Source organism: Carcharodon carcharias, chromosome 6 (assembly GCF_017639515.1).
Source record: "Carcharodon carcharias isolate sCarCar2 chromosome 6, sCarCar2.pri, whole genome shotgun sequence".
Taxonomy (NCBI): Eukaryota; Metazoa; Chordata; class Chondrichthyes; order Lamniformes; family Lamnidae; genus Carcharodon; species Carcharodon carcharias.
The window spans coordinates 79127401-79149429 of NC_054472.1; the positions used below are offsets into that span (position 1 = coordinate 79127401).

General features: G+C 43.2%; 1 protein-coding gene across 8 annotated transcripts in view; it reads left to right on the forward strand.

The window, feature by feature from the left end:
* LOC121279052 (junctophilin-1-like) overlaps nucleotides 1–22029 on the forward strand; it is a 181194-nt gene that overhangs the window by 30107 nt on the left and 129058 nt on the right. Inside the window, exon 3 of one of the 8 annotated variants that reach the window (XM_041189876.1) lies at nucleotides 10796–11641. The exons of the other annotated variants lie outside the window; for them this stretch is intronic. Coding sequence (XP_041045810.1) covers nucleotides 10796–10976 — 181 coding nt within the window. The 3' untranslated portion in view covers nucleotides 10977–11641. Of the gene's footprint in view, nucleotides 1–10795; nucleotides 11642–22029 lie in introns of those variants that run through there. 8 annotated transcript variants of the gene reach the window in all.

Consider the following 22029-nt stretch of genomic DNA (forward strand, 5'->3'; position numbering starts at 1 on the left):
TTTCATTTGTCACAGCTTTGCCCATCTTACCAGTCATCTATATCATCCTGTAATCTAAGGCTTTCCTCCTCATTATTTACGACACCACCACTTTTCGTGTCACTTGCAAACTTTCTGATCATACTACTTATCCCTGCGCTACCCCACACGTCACATCCAATCACAAAAACAACCTTCGACGATCACTCTCTGCTTCCTGCCACTAAACCAATTTTGGATCCAATTTGCCAAATTGCTTTGGATCCCATGGGCTCTTACCTTCTTGACATTCTCCCATTCGGGACCTTGTCAAAAGCCTTACTGAAGTCCATGTAGACTACATCAACTACACTACCCTCATCTACACAACTAGTCACCTCCTCAAAAAATTCAATCAACTTTGTTAAACATGATCTTTCCCTGAAAAAAACCATGTTGACTATCCCTGATTAACCCCTGTCTCTCCAAGTGGAGATTAATCCTGTCCCTCAATTTTTTCCAATAGTTTCCCTACCACTGATGTTAGACTGACTGGCATGTAATTACCTGGTTTATCTCTACTATCCTTCTTGAATAATGGTACCACATTCGCTGTCCTCCAGTCCTCTGGCACCTCTCCTGTCAGAGCCCCTGCAATCTCCTCCCTTGCCTCACACAGCCTCCTGGGATACATTGCATATGGGCCTGGGGATTTATCCACTTTTAAGCCTGCTAAAACTGCTAATATGCTAATTTCAATGCTAATTTGTTCAAGTATATCGCAGTCGTCCTCCCTGATTTCTACACCTACATCGTCCTTCTCCATGGTGAACATAGATGAAAAGTAACCATTTAAAACCTCACCCATGTCCTCCAGCTCCATGCACAGATTGCCACTTTGGTCCCTAATTGGCCCTACTCTTTCCCTGGTTATCCTCTTGTCCTTAATATATTTATAAAATGCCTTAGGATCTTCCCCTATCTTGCCCAGCAGTATTTTTTCATGCCCCTTCTTCGCTCTCCTAATTGCTTTTTTTTTAAGTACCGCCCTACACTTTCTAAACTCCTCTCGGGCTTCCACTGTTTTCAGTCCTCCGTATCTGCCATAACCCTCCTTTTTTTCAATCTTATTTTATCCAATCCTCTATATTCCTTGACAGTCCAAGGTTCCCTGGACTTGTTGGTCCTACCCTTCACCTTTATGGGAACATGTTGGCCCTGAACTCTCACTACTTCCTTTTTGAATAACTCCCACTGGTCTGATGTAGACTTTCCTACAAGTAGCTGCTCCCAGTCCACTTTGGCCAGTTCCTGTCTGATCATATTGAAATCAGCCTTCCCCCAATTCAGGACCTTTATTTCCGGTCCATCTTTGTCCTTTTCCAAAACTACCTTAAATCTTAGAGTTATGGCCACTATCCCCGAAATGCTCCCCCACTGACACTTATTCCCTAAGATTAGGTCCAGTCTGAAAGTCTATCAATCTACCATTGTCAAATTCTTGAATCATAGATTTTTCCATGAAAAATTTCTTACGTCAAGCTGCATTTTATTATTTATTTTCAAAAATATGAACGTTCAGGTATGAACTATAGATTTTATTGTAAACTCTGACACTGAAGGGGCTAAATGTTTGATTTACCTTGAACCACGACATGCTAGCTGATAAATCTGTCATCATAAACTACCAAGTGAGAGATGATGATATAATCTAATCTGAGCTAATCTATTTCTAGCAACTATGCAGCCAATGCCTGTTTCTCCTAGTGACATTCTTACTTCTACCATTGCTACTGTGTGCTCCATTCAAACTTTCAGAATGCTATTTTAAGGGGTCGTGCGCAAAATGCTGTCGTGCTTCTCGAGTAGACATTACCAAGGAGATGTGGAAACTGCTAAAATATATCTGTAGTAATATCGCCAATGAGTTATGGCCCCTTCTTTAAATGTCACATAGTAATATTTTTATTTCCAACTTGGTGATCTTCCAGCAAAATTATAAATTCCAATGAGTTTATAATCAATACACATGTTGTTCTTCTTTGAACAGTGGTTTGTTTCTGTCATTTTATCTGCATGGTGAAGGCAAGGTATGTTTTCAGCACGGAACTTGACAGGACAGGCTTAAATTAATAAAACATCACACAAGTTTTGATATACAGTAATTGATTTGTCAAACATATTTGCAACAAAATATCTGCCTGAATATAGATTCTCCTGATGGCACAGAATGGAGTTCTCCTGATGGCATAGCTTGTTCATACAACATTCAATCTCCTGTCTGATGAGTTTGGTAATTTTGGTGCTCCTGGTTTTGGGGAGATTTGACCAGTGACCCATGTTGGAAATACAGTTGCATAGAATTGCATAGAAAGTATAGCACAGAAACAGGTCATTTGGACTACCTAGGTGCTAGTGCTTCACATGAACCTCCTCCCACTTGTTTACTTCATCTCACCATATCAACAAACTCTTAGATTTCTTTTCTCCTCATGTGCCTAGTGAGCTGACCCTCAGAAACTCTCCATGTGGTAATTCGTTCCACATTCCCACCATTCTGTAGACAGAGAAGTTTACCCAAAATTTGTTTGGTCTTTTATTAATGACTATCTTGCATTTAAGTTCCCCTAGTTTTTGGCCCACAAGTGGAAATGTCCTCTCTACATGTTGAACCCTTCTTAATTTTAAATACAACCGGGTCAGTTTTTAACCTCTCTTTCAAGAAAAGACCCCCAGCCTGATGAAAAGACTAGAACTGTAAACACTGTACTATAACCAAAGTTCTATATGAATTTGCTGTAACTTCTCTGCTTTTGAATTTTTTGCTCAAGTAATGAACCCCAGTGCTTTTTTTTGCACTTTTGATGACTTTGTTAGCCTGCATTGCTGCTTATAATGAGTTGTTTATCTGTACCTTTCCATCTCTTTGTGTCTCAACCCCATTTAAATTCATATTTTCCATGGCCCACTTTTATGGCCTCCTTATGCCTGCTATGAAAACGTAGCGCCTCACACTTATCTATATTGAAATTCATTTGTCATTTAAAGTCCATTCTGCAAGTTTATTAATGTCGTCTTGTTTTTTTGTCAGGTCTGCTCAGCGTTAATTATATCCTCGATTTGTCATCTGTAAATTTTAATACTGTATTTCTGATTCCTGAGCTCAAATCATTTACATGAATGGTGAACAACAGTGAGCCCAGCATTGATCTCACCTTCCAGTCTGAGTAATTATCTTTAACCAGATTTGTTTATTTCTATTTTGTAGTTAGCTTGCTATTCATTTTGCTAGAATCTACTATGTGATACCTTAATCAAAAAAACTTTGGAAGTCCATGTTTTTGTATGTTGATGTTGAGTGCAGACCGGATTGGAGCTTGGTTTGCACTCCCATGTTGGAAGACTTGCTGATGCTCACTAACATGGCTTCATACTTGAAACTAGTGTCTCAAATGTGTAATAAAGGCAACTACCAAGGTATCAAAACAGTGTTGGCTTACGCAGGCTGGGAAATTAGGTTAAAAGGGAAGATAGTAGGGAAGCAGTGGCAGATGTTTAAGGAGGTATTTCATAATACTCAACAAAGACATATTCTATTGGGAAAGAAAGACTCTACAAGAAGGATGCATGATCCATGGCGAATGAAGAAAGCCAAGGATGGCGTCAAATTGAAAGAAAAGGCTTAGAATGCTGCGAAGATTATTAATAGGCCAGAAGATTGGGAAAGTTTTAGAAACCAGTAACGGATTATTTAAATAAAAAGGGAGGAATTAGAATGTGAGAGTAAGCTAGCAGGAAATATAAAACTAAGAGTTTCTACAACTGTATAATAAGGAAGAGAGCAGTTAAACTAAATGTTGATCCCTTAGAGATTGAAACTGGGGAATTACTAATAGGAAACAAGGAAACTGCAGAGACTTTGAACAAGTATTTATTATCTGTCTTCACAGTAGAAGACGCAGAAAGCATCCCAAGCATAGTAGGAACTCAAGAGGAACTTAAAACCATCAATATCACTAGAGAAAAAGAGCTGGGAAAATTGATGGGACTAAGGGTTGACAATCCCTTGAACCTGAAGGCCTGCTTTGTAGAGTCTTAAAAGAAGGGGATGCATTGATATGACATGCATTGGTTGTAATCTTCCAAATTCCCAGGGTTCTGGAAAGGTCCCAACAGATTGGAAAACTGCAAATGTAATGCCCCTATTCAAGAACGGAGGGAGACAGAAATCAAGAAATTATAGGTCAGTTAGCCTAACACCTGTCATTAATAATGGATTCTAGCATTTTCTTAATGAAGTAGTAGCAGGACATTTAGAAAATCATAACACAATCAAACAAAGTCAGCATGGTTTTATGAAAAGGAAATTGTGTTTGAAAACTTAATTAGAGTTCTTAGAGGAAGTAATAAGGAGGGTGGATAAAGAGGAACAGAGTGGATGCTGTATATTTGGATTTCCAAAAGGCATTTGATATGGCGATACATGAAAAGTTACTGCACAAGATAAGAGCTCTTGGTTTTAGGGTAATATATTAACATGGATAGATGATTGGCTGACTGACAGGAACCATTCGGGATGAATGGAATATTTTCAGATTGGCAAACTAACTAATGGAGTTGGGGCCTCAACTATTTAAAATCTGTATTAATGGCTTCATGAAGGTGCAGAATGTATTGTGATCAAATTTGCTGACAGTACAAAGATAGGTAGGAGTGCAAGTTGTGATGAGGACATAAACTGTCTGCAAAGGGATATAGATAGGTTAAGTGAGTGGGCAAAAGTTTGACAGATGGAGCATGATGTGGGGAAATTTGAAGTTGTACACTTTGGCAGGAAGATTAAAGAGACAGAATATGATTTAAATGAAGAGTGGGAGCAGAATGCTGCAGTACAGAGGGATCTGGGTATCGCAGTTCATGAATGACAAAGTTAGCCTGCAGGTACAGCAGGCAATTAGGAATGCAAATTGAATGTTGGCCCTCATTGCAAGGGGATAGAGTATAAATGTATGAAATTTGTTTCTACAATTGTACAGAGCATTGGTGTGACCACACCTGGAATACTATATACACTTTTGGCTGTCTTATTTAAAGAAGGATATACTTGCATTGGAAGTAGTTCAGAGAAGGTTCACTAGACTGATTCCTGGGATGCAGGGGTTGTCTTATGAGGAAAGGTTGAGCAGGTTGGGCCTATACCCATTGGAGTTCAGAAGAATGAGAGGTAATCTTATTGAAACATATAAGATTTTGAGGGGACAGGGGGTGGTGCTTGCTGAGAAGATTTCCCCCCTTGAGGGGGAATCTAGAACTAGTATCATAGGGTAGAATTTTTCACTGAGCTGCCAGGTGCACCCCCGACCTGCTCGCACTTAAAATGACGCACAGTGATGTCGGGCTAGTGTCCTGACGTCATCGCGCATTCACACGATATTTTGCTCAGCAGACATGGGCAGGAGTCGGAGCCATGCCCACCATTTATTAACAGGCCAGTTAGGGCCCTTGACAACCCAATTGACGGTGATTTAACATTGCCCATGTGAGTTTTCGCTCATCGCATGGGCAGGTGGGCAGGCCACAATTTGAAAAGCCTCATCCACGGGCGGGATAAGAAGGGTCAGCAGCATTGTCAATGTGAGTAGTGAGGAGTTTTGGAGATAACTTGCTGCTGGTGGCTTATTGAGACTTGGCAGCTTAATCTCTGATCGGGGCCTCATTCTTAGCATTTCCAGGCTTCGTTTCTGGACTCATTGTTGTCTTCCAGGCCCCCTGAAGATTCGGACCTTGCGGACCCTTCCAAGTATCAGACAGCTTTCCCTTACCCTAGTAATGGGGATTGTGGTCTCCTCTGAAGGCACCTCCTCTAAGCAGGAACAGAGGGGCAGAAGATAGAGGAGACCACGTGTCCCAATGCAGCTTCCAGGGGAGGGACCTGTGGGAGGAGAGGTGCAGACACAAGGGGCGCAGGGCCAGCAGGAAGCCCGAGGCAGAAGACACCACTATCCTGCCGCCAGGGTTTACAGGTGGCGATGCAGCTACGTCAATATGTCCGAGGTGTAAAGCCGAAGGAGGCTCCGCCTCTCAAGGGAGACCATCACCTCCATTTGCCAGATGATCAGGCCTGAGATCAGCTCTGACTGTGTGAGTGGAAACCCCAAGCCAGTGGCACTGAAGGTCACGGTGGCCCTCAACTTCTGTGCCTCTGGCTCTTTCCAGGGGTCGGTGGGGATCTGTATAGAGTCTCCCAATCAGCCATCCACAGCTGCTTCAAGCCGTTGACAGAAGCTCTGTGGCTTTCCTTCATTTCCGTAAGGACAAGGCGAGCCAGGCACAGTGAGCCAGAGGCTTTGCAGCCATTGCTGGCTTCCCCTGTATCCAGGGTGCAGTGGACTGTACACATGTGGCCATCAAGGCGCCAGCAGGTGAGCCCGGTGCCTTCGTCAACAGGAAGGGCTTCCACTCCATGAATGTGCAGATAGTGTGTGATCACAGGATGCAGATTCTGCAAGTCTGTGCAAGGTACCCAGGCAGCTCCATGATGTGTACATCCTCAAACTCCCAGGTGCTGAGGCCGTTCAATGCTCCAGCCCAACTGGATGGATGGCTTCTGGGTGACAAGGGCTATCCCTGAAAAAGTGGCTCATGATGCCTCTCCGCCACCCAAGGACAGAGGCGGAGCAGCGGTATGATAGGAGCCATGGTTCTACAAAGGTGGTGGTAGAGAGAACCATAGGTCGCCTCAAGATGCGCTTCCGATGCCTGGACTGTTCAGGGGCAGCACTACAATACCACCCACCCCCCCCAACGCCGAGCAGGTGTCACTGATGGTAGTTGCATGCTGCACTCTCCATCATCTGGCACTGGCAAGGGGGGATCCACTGGAGGAAAAGGATCCTGATGCAGCTGCAAAGGCCACAGAGGATGAGTCCAGTAGTGAGTCAGAAGAGGAGTACGGTGAGGAGAATGCTGAGGGCATGAAGCCAGACCTCGGTAGCCTCCAGGGAGGCCGGGATGCCTTGATCCAACGCTCCTTCAGCTTGGCTGCCAAATAAGAACTATCACCTCATGCCAGGGCTGCTGCCTCCATCGTGGATTGCAGAAATGGCCCTTTCCTTGGCCCCCAAGATGCTTTCAGTGCCTGTGCAATAAAGGCTCGAGCCACCCATGTCCAGCCTTACATACTGGCCTACCCTGCACCTACAAAATAAATGAAGCATACTCAGGCCCATTTAAAAAGCAAATTTAATTTTGTGTTAGAACTCTCATAATCTTGAACTGAAAAAATACGGTTTTCATAGTCACGCTATTTAAAAAAAAACAAAATGGGGGGAACAAAAGATCACCCGTGACCAGTTCCTCTTGTGCTTGAAGTGCTTTAAACGTGTGTTTATGAGTGCTATGTCTAGGTGCTTCCCCCTTCACTGGCATTGGAGACAGCCTGCTGACTCTGTCCTGTTTGCCTTGATGACCTTGGCGGTCGTCCTCTGGCTGGTGGAGCCTGTGCTGGCCCCACCTGGGAGGGGGTGGCCAGTGCCACGACTGGCATCTCCCTAGTCACAGCAGCCTCATATGCCAGAGTTGCTGGCAGAGGGCCGGAGGAGCTGCTGCTGTCATCCAGAGCGCCCTGAGAGGAGCTTGCAGAGACAACAAGCAGCTTGTGTGCCAACGTGAGGTTGCTCTGGGACCTCCCTGCTCGCCACTGATGGATGAGCACCTAGCTGGGATACTGGGTGCTCCATCCATCTCACACGGACACTGTCCAGTTGAGGTCAGTGCTTGTGTGAGGGGTTGCAGGCCCAAACGCAACCTCAGGAACCCAGGATTCTGTTCCTGAAGCAGCCTCTCCATGATAGTCACCACTCTCAATGGAGGAGGCACAGTACTTGCACTCCGCAGGGTCTCCCCCTTCCCCCCCACCAACCACCACCACCACAACGGAGAACATGGCACGCATACCCTTTTGGATCTCCACCAGATCCTCCCGCACACCGCGTTGTTAGCTCAGCATCTGCCGCCTAATGGACAACTCCAGAGACCCATCATCAGCCTTCGACTCAGCATCGTCCTGGTCTCCAGTAGTCCTCCGACTGCCAGCGCCATGGGCACTCTCTGCCTCCGCCTGCACTTGGAGTGTGAAGTGCCCTCACCAAAGTGCACAGAGATACTATCTGCCGAACTAATGCCCACTAATGCTGATATCTGTACTGGTGCCTGCTTCAGAGAGTGGGTGTGATGCATGTGCTTGGGGAGCATAGTTTCCTCCAGGGTCGGGGGTGACCTTTCAGGATCCGGAGAGCGAACGCCTGCTGTCAAACTTAAAAAGGAAAAGAAGGACATGTCATTTGCTAAAGTCATCAAACTGTCACACTGCATGCCAGGCACCCTGGTGAGACAATGGAGATCTGCATCATGGTGCCCTCGTCTTTTATTCTCCCCACCCCCCGCTGACCTGTCCTCCCACCTGCCGTTTGTTGACACACTGGACTCATTCTTGCAGTGGCAGATAGACGTCCTTTCTTGACAGCCTTTCTGGGGCTGTCTGGGCCATTTTTAAACAGGCCACCATTGGACCCGTCGGCCAACAGGCCCCTGCGCCCGTTTGGCCCTTCCTGGCCATTGACGTGCCACGTTTTATGGTGGATGAGCCTAAATTGACCCGTCAGTGTGAAATCGCTCTCCAGTCCCGATCGAGGATGGCGGTCAGATTTTTGACTGCCCCCCCGAGCCTGCAAAATTCTGCCCATTATTTCAGAATAAGGGGTTACCCAATTAAGACGGAGATGAGGGGGGGTTTCTTCTTTCAAAAAGTTATTAATGTTTTTAATTCTGTACCCCAGAGGTCAGAAGAATCTGGCTCATTGGGCTGGATCTCACAGTTCCTTGGGCAAGGGTTGGCAGTAGGGGGAAATGTAAGATTGGATGCAATGTCATGGGCACCGCTCCTGGTGTCTACCCCACTGCAATTTTACCAGTGATGGGAGAGGCATCGGGTGGCATGCCTCCCCTTGGTCCAATTAATGCCACTTAAGGGCCTCCTTGTCTCCATTGGGAGAGGCCCATGCCAATTGTGCAGCACAACAGCTTTAACTGCTTGAGCTGATGGGTGGTCAAGGGGTAAGGGTGCCCCATTAAAGGACCACTTATGCCCATTGGAGCCCCCCTTCCCAAAAAGGTCTTCCTACCCCCTGCAATTCCCCTTTCCTATCCACTTTCACCCCCCAACCCTTCCCGTCCCCATCGCCTGGGCCTTCCAGCTTTGTTTTGCATCCAGCTCCATCGATGAATGCAATTGTGGACTGGCATCAGTCCCAGCAGTGGCGTGGCCAAGGCTCCCCATGGCATTGTTGGGACTAAAGAGCTGCCAGCCATTTGATTGGCTGCATTAAATGACTACAGGGTGAACCGGCCAAGTGGATTTAGGCCAGGAAGCAGAGGCCCCGCCTCCCCTGACCCCTGTAAAATCCAGTTCATTAAATGTATTCAAGGCTGAACAGGTGTTTCATGTATAATGAAGTCAAAGAGTATGGGGCTGGCAGGCAAGTGGGTTTGAAGCCATGATCAGACCAACCATGATCTTATTGAGTGGTAGAGCATATTTAAGAGGTGGAATGGCTGACTGCTTCTCCTATCTGTTATGTTCTTGTGAAGTATATGCACTTGGGAAAGATACTAGATGACTGGTGCCCTTTCAACCATATCCCCAGCAAACGATTAATGCCTTCAAGAGGGATAAGGAGTAAATTGATGTGGGAAAATATAAAAGAAGCTGGATAAATGTCAGAGGATAGTTTGGTTATTTTCTGATTTGGCAACATCCTTGGCAGCCTTTTGAGCCTGATGTCACACATTGTCTTTTAACAAGTACAGATTTCAACATAGGTGTTAAATTTCATAAAATCAGAATTTTACTAAGGACTGACTGGAAGAGAATTTTCTGTGTTAACAGCTATCCTGAACGCCCAGGGATAGTGGGTTTGGGGGTGGGGGGGTTGCTAAATCCCTGATTCTCTGTAGTTTCCATTATCAGATAATATCATCAGGGACAAAACAGTTTCATAGTAATTGGTGTTTGTGTTTTCCTGTCAGTTTTGTAGCTGAAATGGTACTGAATCAATTCAAGAAGCAAGAATTGGGAGGAAGAGTATTCTGTGTATTAAATAACTCTGCAGTAAGAAATACTGGTATGACTAAACACATTGAGTCATGCAGTATATATAATTTAAATAAAACAGCCCTATGCTACTCTAAATTGTGTTCTCCAACTTAGAAACTGTTCACAAGTTCTCCTTTCCTTCATAAGACAAGAGTTTTCGCTTAACTGAATCCAAATATTAAATTAACCAAAAATTGAAAATTCAGCAGTTTTATTAGTATAATCTACAGCCTGTAATAAAGCATTAAAAATACAGATCTATTGGGTTCTGAGTAAAGTTTGATGTATTTCTAGAATCATTTGTTGAAACTTTTCTGTTGCTGTTTTGCTTTAAAAATTTAAAGGTCAAAAGTTCCAAACTACCATCACTGCTAACAAGATTGTCAGATATTCTTAAGAATTAAAATATTTGAGACCTGAGAAATCCCTTATGAAGCACTCTGATTAATTTGTATCTTGTAATTAATTCCCGTTACTTGTCTTTGTATCCTATTGCGTTTCTAGCAATCTAATTAATGAATTGTTATGTCTGGTTCTTCCAAAGCCTTTGTATTTAATTTGGGTAATATAAATATATCAGTAATTATATTAGCTGGTACGTTATGTGTGGAAATGTCTATCTTTTTGTTACAAAATGGAATACACTGACAGTAATTGTAACACTAACATAATTGCAATGCCTAGAAGAACTGGGGCAGCAGGTGCACGTGAACGCCAGCACAAGTTCCTTCCAAGCCACTCACCACCCTGTCTTGGAAATATGTCACCATCAAAATCTTGGAACTTCTTACCTAACAGTACCTTCACCACATGGATTGCAGTAGTTGAAGGCGGCGGCTCTCCACCACCTCTCGAGGACAATTAGGGATGAACGATAAATGCTGATCTAGCCAGCAGCACCCACATTTCATGAACAAATTTAAAAAAAATTTACCCTTGTAAAGGATGGAAATGATATCTACAGAAGGTGGACATGTACTTGGAATATTTGAATATTAATGTTGTCTTTATTAATATTATAGGAACAGCTAACCAGGACATGTAGTTAATTATACCAAGTGATTTTTTTTGCAGTCAAATCTGAAAATAGAACTCATACATTTATAATAGTAATCAATGTCTTTTCGTACTTAATTTTATAGTAGTGACTTACATGATGATTTGGACTTAAGTATATATAGGTATGCTACATTATTAGTTTGCTGTTAAAATTAAGTGGAAGACCACTTAACTAAATAGTCAATTCTATTATCATAGTTTTGCAGCATACATTTTATACCCTTTGCAGTACAAGAAACAAATGATTCATGTGATAGCACTACCTTCCTGCCCCTCTGTTCATAAACACAAACTTGCCATCTCATCAACATCATTTTGACAGATTTGAACTACACTTTGTACACTGGCATGAGACTTTGGAAATGGCAGTTTGTAACTATCCGCATGTCCTGTTTGCACGCAAGCAATGTCTCCACAATAATTTGAAACCAATAAGTAATACAAGATAAAATACGTAACTGCATTCAAAAATTCCTTGGAGCTGTTCCCACAATGTTGTAACTTCACTGGAAGTTAGACAGCAACTCTGTCTACATGTATTAAAATGCGTTATTAATGGAATGACAACCTCTTTGATGTAATTCCTTTTATTGGCCCATATTTATGGATAAAATAATAGGCTATCAATGCCCACCGTGACTGAAGAGTAAATCGAACAGCAAATTCCAGTAACTGCACATGCACAACTAAATGTGGAAATCAAAAAGTTACTATCCTGATCTTTCAGAAGCTGTGATAAACCAATATCTTGCCCAGAAACTTGCCATTGAAATGCATGGAATGTATGAAGTTGCTTTTTTTTTTTATCCATTAGATACCCTTAACCTGCCAGAAAAAGTTGAAGCTTGTCCATTCTAGTGCAAGTGGATTTTTAACAGTTTGATACGTCCTAATTGCAGCCAAACAACCTCTCTGACACTGAAAATTTATCTTTTCACAAGGGTGGCATCTCATTGCTTCAAGTTGTAACTGTTGTTGGAGATTTTTTAGTGATTTTTAAAAAACTTTATTTTCCTTTGTCTTATTTTTGCTCATTATTCCATTTCCTTTCCTTCTCTTTATTATGCTTTCTGTACCTGATTTCGAATTGAGTTTAATAGGTCAGAGGCTAGGAATCCTGCGGCAAGCGACTCGCCTGACTCCCCAAAGCCTGTACACCATCTACAAGGCACAAGTTAGGTCTGTGATGGAATATTCTCCACTTGCCTGGATGAGTGCAGCTCCCACAACACTCAAGAAGCTCGACACCATCCAGGACAAAGCAGCCCGCTTGACCGGCACCACACCCATAAACATTCACTCCCTCCACCACTGACGCACAGTGGCAACAAGATGCTCTGCAGCAAATCATCAAAACTCCTTAGACAACACCATCCAAACCAATGACTGCAACCATCTAGAAGGACAAGGGCAGCAGATGCGTGGGAACACCACCATCTGCAACTTCCTCTCCAAGGCACACGCCATTCTGACTTGGTGGTATATCACCGTTCCTTAACTGTCGCTGGGTCAATATCCTGGAGCTCCCTCCCTAACGGCACTTTGGGTGAACCTACACCACATGGACTGCAGTGGTTAAAGAAGAAGCTCACCAACACCTTCTCAAGGGCAATTAGGAATGGGCAATAATAGCCAGCAACGCCCACATCCTATGAAAGTTTGTTCATTCTCCACAGCTCATTAAGAATTCATGAATCTGATTAATTCAGGAGATGCACAGTTGGTTCAGATCCCCTGTAAAGGTATCTGCACTGAAATGGATTTCTAATTAAAACCCACAGAAATTCTGTTGGCAGGTGTAAGTGCCCTTGATGTGCCGCTAACCACAAAATCTAGGCCATAGTTTTAGCACTCCCTTTTTGACCCTTTGATATCTAAACAAATGCAGGATAGCAAAGTTGATGAAATTTCTTTGAATGCAAACCACCTACAGCAACCTTAGTATATCTGGTAAACAGAGAAAAGTTCCAGCAGACAATGACTGCAATGACCCATATAATCATTCCTGGCACAAGGGAAGATTTTTTTCTTGGGAGGGCAAACATTTCAGCCCTCGGGCATCAATGCCACAGGGTAGTGTGCTATGCCCAAACCTTTTCAGCTGCTTCATTAATGACCTTCCCTCCCATCATAAGATCAGAAATGGGGATGTTCGCTGATGATGGCACAACATTCAGTACCATTTGCAACTCTTCAGGTATCAAAGCAATCCATTCCTACATGTAGCAAAACCCTGGACAATACCTAGGCTTGGGCTGATAAGTGGCAAGTGACATTCATGGCATACAAGTGCCAGGCAATGACCATCTCCAAAAAGAGAAAGTATAGCCACCACTTCTTGATGGTCAGTGACACTTCCCATCGCTGAATACCGTACCATCAATATCTATGGGTTACCAATGACCAGAAACTTAACTTGACCAGCACGTGAGTACAATGGCTTCATGTACAGATAAGAGGCTGGGAATGCTGTGGTGAGTAACTCACCACCTGACTCCCCAAAGCCTGTCCACCATCTATAAAGCACAAGTCAGGAGTGTGATGTAATATATTCTCTCCACTTGGATAAGTGCAACTCTGACAACACTCAAAAAAAATTCAACATCATCCAGGACAAGACAAGCTGATTTACACCACACCCATCACCTTAAACATTTAGTCCTTCCACCATCGGTGCTCTGTGGCTTCAGTTGTACCATGTACATGATGCACTGCAGCATCTCGCCAAGGTTTCTTCGACAGCCTGTTCCAAAACCTCAATCTCTGCCACCTAAAAAATCAAGGGTAGCAGTCACATGGGAAGAACCTGCAAGTTTAGCTTCAAGTCACACACCATCCTGACTTGAAGCCACATCACCATTCCTTTGTCACGGTTGGGTCAAAATGCTGAAACTTCCTACTTGACAGCAGGGTATATGTGATTCCACCATGTGTCCTGCAATGATTCAAGAAGGCAGCTTGCCCCCATCTTTTCAGGGGAAATTAAGGATCGGCAATATTGAGGACCTTGACAGCAACATCCACATCACATGAATGAATAAAAAAAAAAATCTGAAACCACTTGTATGCGTTTGTTCCTGTAGAATTTGCATTTGTTACACATGTTTTCAATTAACTCTTGAATACATTATTTTTGATTCTCACAATTTTGGTCTTCAATCATCCTTTCCAAGATTATCATCAAAAATAGCTATTCTAGGAATCAGCAAGCTTTGTAGCCTGGAGTTTCTGCCACTGTTGTAGTTTTGTGGTATAAGTTATGGTCAGGTGCACGAGAGGATCCTTTAGTTCAAATTCTTTGTCCAGTTTTGCTTACCACAATTTTTATTCTGTATCCAGCAGAAGAGCCTGCCCATTTGGGAGGCTGTGTACAAGTGAGTTGGTTATTGACACAGTGACACCTTGCATTTTTTTGGTAGTTTCTGACTGATTTACAGTGTGTTTATAATCACATCAGTCTGAAGCTGGCACTTAAGTTGTAAGGCATTATCATGAAGGTGTAAAGGAATGACTTGTACATTTATAGATGGTGTGCAAGCTTTATTACTGATCAATTTGTTTCTTTTTGCTGCTTTTGTCCTAGCACTATTAGCTGAGGGGCAATAATTTACCCTTTTCAGACAGGTCACATTGGTGTATTAAATAGGAACCCCTGTCTATCTGAACATGAGGAGTAATGGAGGGAGGCCAAGCTGGTGAGGCTGCATCAACTCCAGTAACTATGCATCACTGTATGCCAACAGATGTGTTCTTCCCTGCATGTGACTGAGGAGCAATGTTTGTGGAGGCTTCACTTTACAAGTGAAGCCACCACTGAGTGCAAGTGAATCTGAAGCCCACCCTCAATATCTAATTCAAGCCAGTGCCTGTTAGAAGTTAAGGGCAGATGTGGCCCTATGCCACAGAGTTATTCTGGACTACGACTTAGGACTTCTGTAACATAAACAAACAGCTGTGCACAGATGGACCATCAAGGATCCATTGTTCTGTGCCAACAGGGCATGCTGCACTTTTAACAAAATAAATGCTTGCTTCCTAATTGTGGTCACAAGAACACAAGAATTAGGAGCAGGAGTAGGTCATTCAGCCCCTCGAGTCTGCTCTGTCATTTGATAAGATCGTGGCTGATCTGATTGCGGACTCAACTTCACTTTCCTGTCTCCCTCCAATAACCCTTGACTCTCTTGTCAATCAAAAATCGATGTAACTCAGCCTTGAATACATTTAATGACCCGGCCTCAACTGCTCTCTGGGGAAAAGAATTTCATAGACCAACAACCTTCTGGGAGAAAAAATTTCCCCTCATCTCAGTCCTAAATGGGCAACCCCTCATTTTTAAATTGTTCTCTAGTTCTAGACTCTCCCACAAGGGGAAATATCCTTTTAACATCCACCCTGTCAAATTCCCTCAGGATCTTTTATGTTTCAATAAGATCACTTCTTGCTCTTCTAAACTCCAATGGGCAAAGGCCCAAATTGTTCAGTCTTTCCTCATACGACAACTGCTTCATTCTAGGAATCAATTGAGCGAACCTTCCCTGAGCTGCTAATGCAATCATATCCTTTGTAAAGTAAGGAGACCAAAATTGTACACAGTCCTTCAGATGCAGTCTAAGGCCACGTACAGCTGTAGCAACACTTTCTGACTTTTACGTTTGATTTCCCCTTGCAATAAACACCAAGGCTTGAATTTTTGCTCTCATGTCTGGCGCACAGTCTGGACAATTCCCAGCTGCTCGAACCCGATTACTGAGAAGTGCCACAGAAGGTCAGATTTGGGGGGGGCGGGGGGGTGCGGTTTATGGCAGTTGAGCCATACTACACAAGCTGTCGGACGCAGAAGCACACTGGGTGGAATGCCAGCCTTAGTGATCTGGCACTTTGTCCCAGCTGTGAAAAGAAGAATGAAACAAGAAATAGCCCACCAGTACTCGCCCCTCACACCCCTTCATGCTCCCCATGCCCTTCTGCAAAACCCCCAAGGCCCTTTATAGCCCCTATGCCAACTTAGTGCCAACTCATTGCCCCCACTCATCACCCTTTGCCCTTAATAGCCTCCATGCCAACTTGCCTAGTATCCACCATGGGCGAACCTCAGGACCCATGCTGATATTAAATTAAGACCTTAAGTGTCTATTGATGAATTCACTATTTTAAAAAAGCTGTCGTTGATAAAAACCCACTCACTATATTTAACTTCTTTAATCCCTTATAAGAACAAGCATTTATATTTATAGTCCCACATCAAAGGCTTTATAAGCAGTTAGAGCTGTTCATCAAACTCTGAACTGGCAGGTACCCCGCTATGATAATGGTAGATTGTGAAATCAGTCATGCAGCACTAATCCTGTTCTAGTAGCCCTCCTGTTATGTCAACAGAAAGTGAAATAGCAAGCATTTATTTTATGCAACACTTTCTTTTTCAAATATTTAAAGGGCAGGAGATGTAAATGCCTTGACAGCTCTCTTTTGACAGCTCCAATGAGCTTGACAGTTGCAATGAGTTTACTCACTTTTTACATATGTTCCTGACTACTTTTAACAATCTCAAAGGTCATTTTACCTCTCTCAAAGGTCACCTGATCTTTCCCAAAGGTGTCCTGGGACCATAACCAAAAAGGTACCCTATCTCTCCAAAGAACCGCGGTGAGTTTAGACCTTCTTGTACTAGGTCTAATATACACAGGTTGTATTTCCCATGCCCCCTCCTTGCAAGAATCAGATCAGGCTGAAGGCAGTTGCACTTTAACATGTACAACTGCCTCGTGCACCATTCACTATAGTTCGACCCACCCGCTGCAAAAATGGTAGGAACTCCATTCCAACTTAAAGCATTTCTATGCAGATTCACTTAGTATAGACTCTATATTAACAATGGCATGTGAGGAATTGCTTAAAAATGACCCATTCATAACTTCTGTAAAAAAAAAATAATGATTAATAAGGCCATCTAGAAAAGCAGATGTCTGGTCATCTGCTTTTGTTGATACAGCTCACAAATGACCTTATGAATGCTTGGTAGAGCTTCAACACCCACAAAATGATTAACTCAGCAGGGGTCTGTTTTTACAGGTAGAAATCGGAGTGTTTGCTCTGATTGACACCACAACATTATGGGGTTATAATAAGTTATTCTTTCTTTGAAATCTTTTTTTTCTCAATGCCTATGTGTTTATTTGGACAAGATTGAGGTATGAGGTGAGGTAAAGCTTTTTTATTGATATTATAATGATTCTGTCATTATAATCTTGGAAGAGCAGCAGAATTTTTCAAAACAAATTTCCAAATGGTTGTTTTCTTTATTGCATTTCAAGACTTGCATTGTTATATGGCTCATTTGCTCTAAGGTGCTCACTGAGTAATTTGACATGATGATGCAAGGGACCATGGAAGAGGCATGTGGCCATGGAGGGCATGCATGTGGAGGGGGCACAAGTAGGAACTTTTAAATGTTCCTTTTAAACGATTCCTGAACCCAGACTAATGGTTCACAGCCGCTCAGAGGATTCGTGAAGCAGTCTCTTTGAGAAGCTGACCCAACTTCATGAAAATTACAGGGAAAAAACAGGGCGGGGTGGTACAAGATGCCCATCCCTGCAAAGAAGCTGGCTAGGTCGGGAGTGCATGGTGCGAGCCCACCACCCGCACTCTTATTACGTGGCGGTGAAAGTTGACAGTCCCCGGACTTAGGCGGGAATTCTGGAATTAGGTGTTCCCCACCCTTTCTAAAGACCTTCAGAGGCATCCTGACTCCGTGAAAATCCAGCCCTGAGTCTCTGCTTCAGTTCCCAACCCTTTTCGTGTACTCCACAGCTTAATGACCCTTTGTATAAAAAAAGGTTTCTGATGATGGAGTTTTTAATTCATTCATGTGATGTGGGCATTGCTGGCTAGGCCAAAATTTATTGACCATCCCTAATTGCCCTTGAGAAGGTGGTGGGGAGCCGACTCCTTAAACCATTGCCATCAATGTGGTGTAGATATTCCCACAGTGATGTTAGGAAGAGAGTTCCAGGATTTTGACCCAGCAACAGTGAAGGAACCCTTATATAGTTCTAAGTTAGGATGGTGTGTGCCTTGGAGGGGAACTTGCAGTTGGTGGTGTTCCCATGCATTTACTGCCCTTGTCCTTTTAGATGGTAGAGGTCACAGGTTTGGAAGATGCTGTTGAAGGAGCCTTGGTGAGTTGCTGCAGGGAATCTTGTAGATGGTACACACTGCTACCACTGTTGTCGGTGATGGACGGAATGGATATTGGATGGGGTGGCAGTCCAGCGGGCTCCTTTGTCCTGGATGGTGCCGAGCTTCTTGAGTGTTGTTGGAGCAAGTGGGGAGTATTCCATCACACTCCTGACTTGTAACTTGTAGATGGTTGACAAGCCACAGAATTCCTAGCCTCTGACCTGTTCTGATAGCCACTGTTTTTATAAGGCTGGTCCAACTCAGTTCCTGGTCAATGGTAACCCCCAAGATGTTGATAGTGAAGGATTTAGCGAAAGTAATGCTATTGAGTGTCGGGGAGATGGTTAGATTCTCTTTTGCTTGAGATGGTCATTGTCTGGCAATTGTGTGGCGCGAATGTCACTTGCCCCTTATCAGCCCAAGCCTGAATGTTGTCCAGGTCTTGCTGCATATGGACATGGACTGCTTCAGTATCTGACGAATCACAAATGGATCTGAATATTGTGCAGTCATCAGCAAACATCCATATTTCTGACCATACAATGGAGGGGTGGTCATTGATGAAACAACTGAACATGGTTGGGCCTAGGACACAATGCTGAGGATTTCCTCAGCAGTGTCCTGGGAATGAAATCATTGATCTTCAACAACCACAACCCTTTGTGCTGGGTATAACTCCAACCAGTGGAGAGTTTAGCCCCTGGTTCCCATTGACTCAAGATTTGCTAGGGCTCCCTGATACTACACTCAGTCAAATGCTGCCTTGATGTCAAGGGCAGTCACTCTCACCTCACCTCGGGAATTCAGCTCTTTTGTCCATGTTTGAACCAAGACCATAATGAGGTCATGAGTTGAGTGGCCCTGATGGAACCTAAACTGAGGGCCAATGAGCAGGATATTGCTGAGCAAGTGCCATTTGATAATGTTGTCAACAAACCCTTCCATCACTTTGCTGATGATCAAGAGTAGACTGATGGGGTGGTAATTGGCTGGGTTGGATTTGTCTAGTTTATTGTTGCCAGGACATACTTAGGCAATTTTCAAAATTGCTGGGTAGATGCCAGTTTTAATAGCTCTGCTGGAACAGCTTGGTTAGGGATGCAGCTAGTTCTGGAGCATAAGCCTTCAGTACAATTGTTGGAATGTTGTCAGGGTTCATAGTCTTGTGGTATCCAGTGCCTTCAGCTGTTTCTTTATATCACATGGAGTAAATTGCATTGGCTAGAGACTTGCATCAGTGATGCTGGGGTCCTCAGGAAGAGCACGAGACAGATCATCAACGTTGGTTGAAGATTGTAGCAAATGTTTCAACCTTACCTTTTGCACTGTTGTGCTGGGCTCTCCCATCATTGAAGATGGGGATATTTGTAGAGCACCCTCCAGTGAGTTGTTTACTTGTCCACCACTATTCACGACTGGATGTGGCAGGACTGCAGGGCTTTGATCTGATTGTGTGAGATCGCTTAACTCTCTATCGTAGGCTGCTTCTGCTGTTTGGCTCGCAAGTAGTCATATGTTCATTAGGTTGACATTTCATTGTTAGGCATGTCTGGTGCTGGTGCTGGCATGCCCTCTTGCGCCCTTTATTGAACCAGGATTTATCCCTCAGCATGATGGTAATGGTAGAATGGAGGATACTTACAAGTGATTAGGAAGGCAAACGGAATGTAGTCATTTATTGCATGGGGAATGGAATACAAAAGTAGGGATGTTTTGCTACTTTTTAACAGGGCTTTGGTGATGTGTACAGTTTCGGTCTCCTTATTGAAGGAAGGATGTATTTGCATTAGAAATAGCTCAGAGGATGTTCACTGGACTCATTCCTGGGATGAAGGGGTTATTTTATGAGGAAAGGTTGCACATGTTGGGCCTGTATCCACTGGAGTTTAGAAGAATGTGAGGTGATCGAATTGAAATGTATAATATCCTGAGGGATTTGACAGAGGTTGTTGAGAGGATGTTTCCCCTTGTGGAAAAGACTAGAAGTAGGGGACACTGTTTAAATATAAGGGTTCTCCCATTTAACACTGAGATGAGGAGAATATTTTTTTCTTGAGGGTCATAAGTTTGTGGAACTCCCTTCCCCATAGAGTAGTAGAGGCAGGGTCATTGAATATTTTTAAGGCAGAGGTAGATGGATTCTTGACAACGGGTAATGGGGGTAGGCAAGAACGTGGCATTGAGGCCGCAATCAGATGAGCCATAATCTTATCAAATGGTGGAGCAGGCTCAAGGGGCTGAATGTCCTTGTCCTGCTCCTAATTCATATGTTCATATATGCCAGGCCATGAGGTTGCAGATTGTGGTTGAATGCAGTTCTGCTGCTCCTGATTCTAAATTAAATCCGTTAGCCACTGATACCCATAGCCTGATTCGAGTATGATCCAGCTTTAGACTCCACATAAAGTTGCCATTTTGGAAAGTACAAGCTTAAAGTAATTTTATTTTTAAGTTTCTTGTCAATCATTTTCAATATGTTTGTAAGGAATGTGAAAGTTAAGTTCCATATTTGTAGCATTGAGGTTTAGTAACGATGTCTATGTTTGTAATATGTGAACAATCTGAACAAGTTCTCTTACATATGGAGCAATGGACTGGATAAAATCCATTGGATTAAAGTGAACAGGTGCTGGGACTGGAGACATACTGTAACTTCAAGTTATTTTGGCACAAAATTGCACTTAGAAATGTGGTTCAGTCCATTTGTCACAAGGTTCTAGCATTACTGAAGCTTCTTGTGCAGACAAGCTGCTGTTTAGTTAGTTCAAATTTTTAAATTTGTCCTTTGTGGACACAGCCTCGCCTGTATTGAAACTTGTTGCTAGATATCTAACCTTTCCAGGAGCCTTTCCCCAGAAGGTGCCAATGAATGGATGCCAAAGGATTTGACAGTGCAGTCCCAGAATGCACATTACCCCAGCATCTTTGGTTATTACTAGTAGATGCATAATGTTTACAACAAATAAATCATCATCAATGTCTCAAAAATGTTTCCTTGTATAATTTAGCCCATTAAAAGTTTACTGTAGACTGTTGAAGGTAAACTTTACTTCTGTGGTACAATTAACATGTTAAATATTAATAATGTTCTAACAGAGAATATTGATGCTTGCCAGTGCCCTGCGTTTTAAAAGAATCCAATGGGCTTTTAAAAAGCAGAATTTTTGCATGTTTTAATCTGTCAAAACCCATTTAAGTGTATTCACTTGAAGACTGTAGGGGCCGAATCTTCCTCTGGGCTTGGGAAAACAGGACATTTTTATACATTTTTCACTGCATTATGGTTCGTTTTTAATGTATGTGAATGAATACTCAAGGCTGGTCAATGTAAACGTCAACTTATCTTTAAAGGACTGATCCCTATAATGAATCACTGCATTAAAAACCTACTCACATAATAATGTAGCACCTAATGGTGACGTGTGAAGATATTAAAACACTTAGCTTTCAAAATGTTCCAGCCTTCCATTTTCTTCACGGACTCTCAAACTTGATGTACTTTTAATGGGCTTCCAAAATCCAGCACCACCAGATGAAAATGGTGTGTGGGAGGAAATCCAATTTTTGCCCCCCATTTAAAATGGGAAACCTCAAGGGGGCTGGTTGTGCACTTTGCACGCTAGGCATTCCTCACCTGCAAAAAGGCCAGAGGACAATGGAGTGGCGTTGGGAATGTG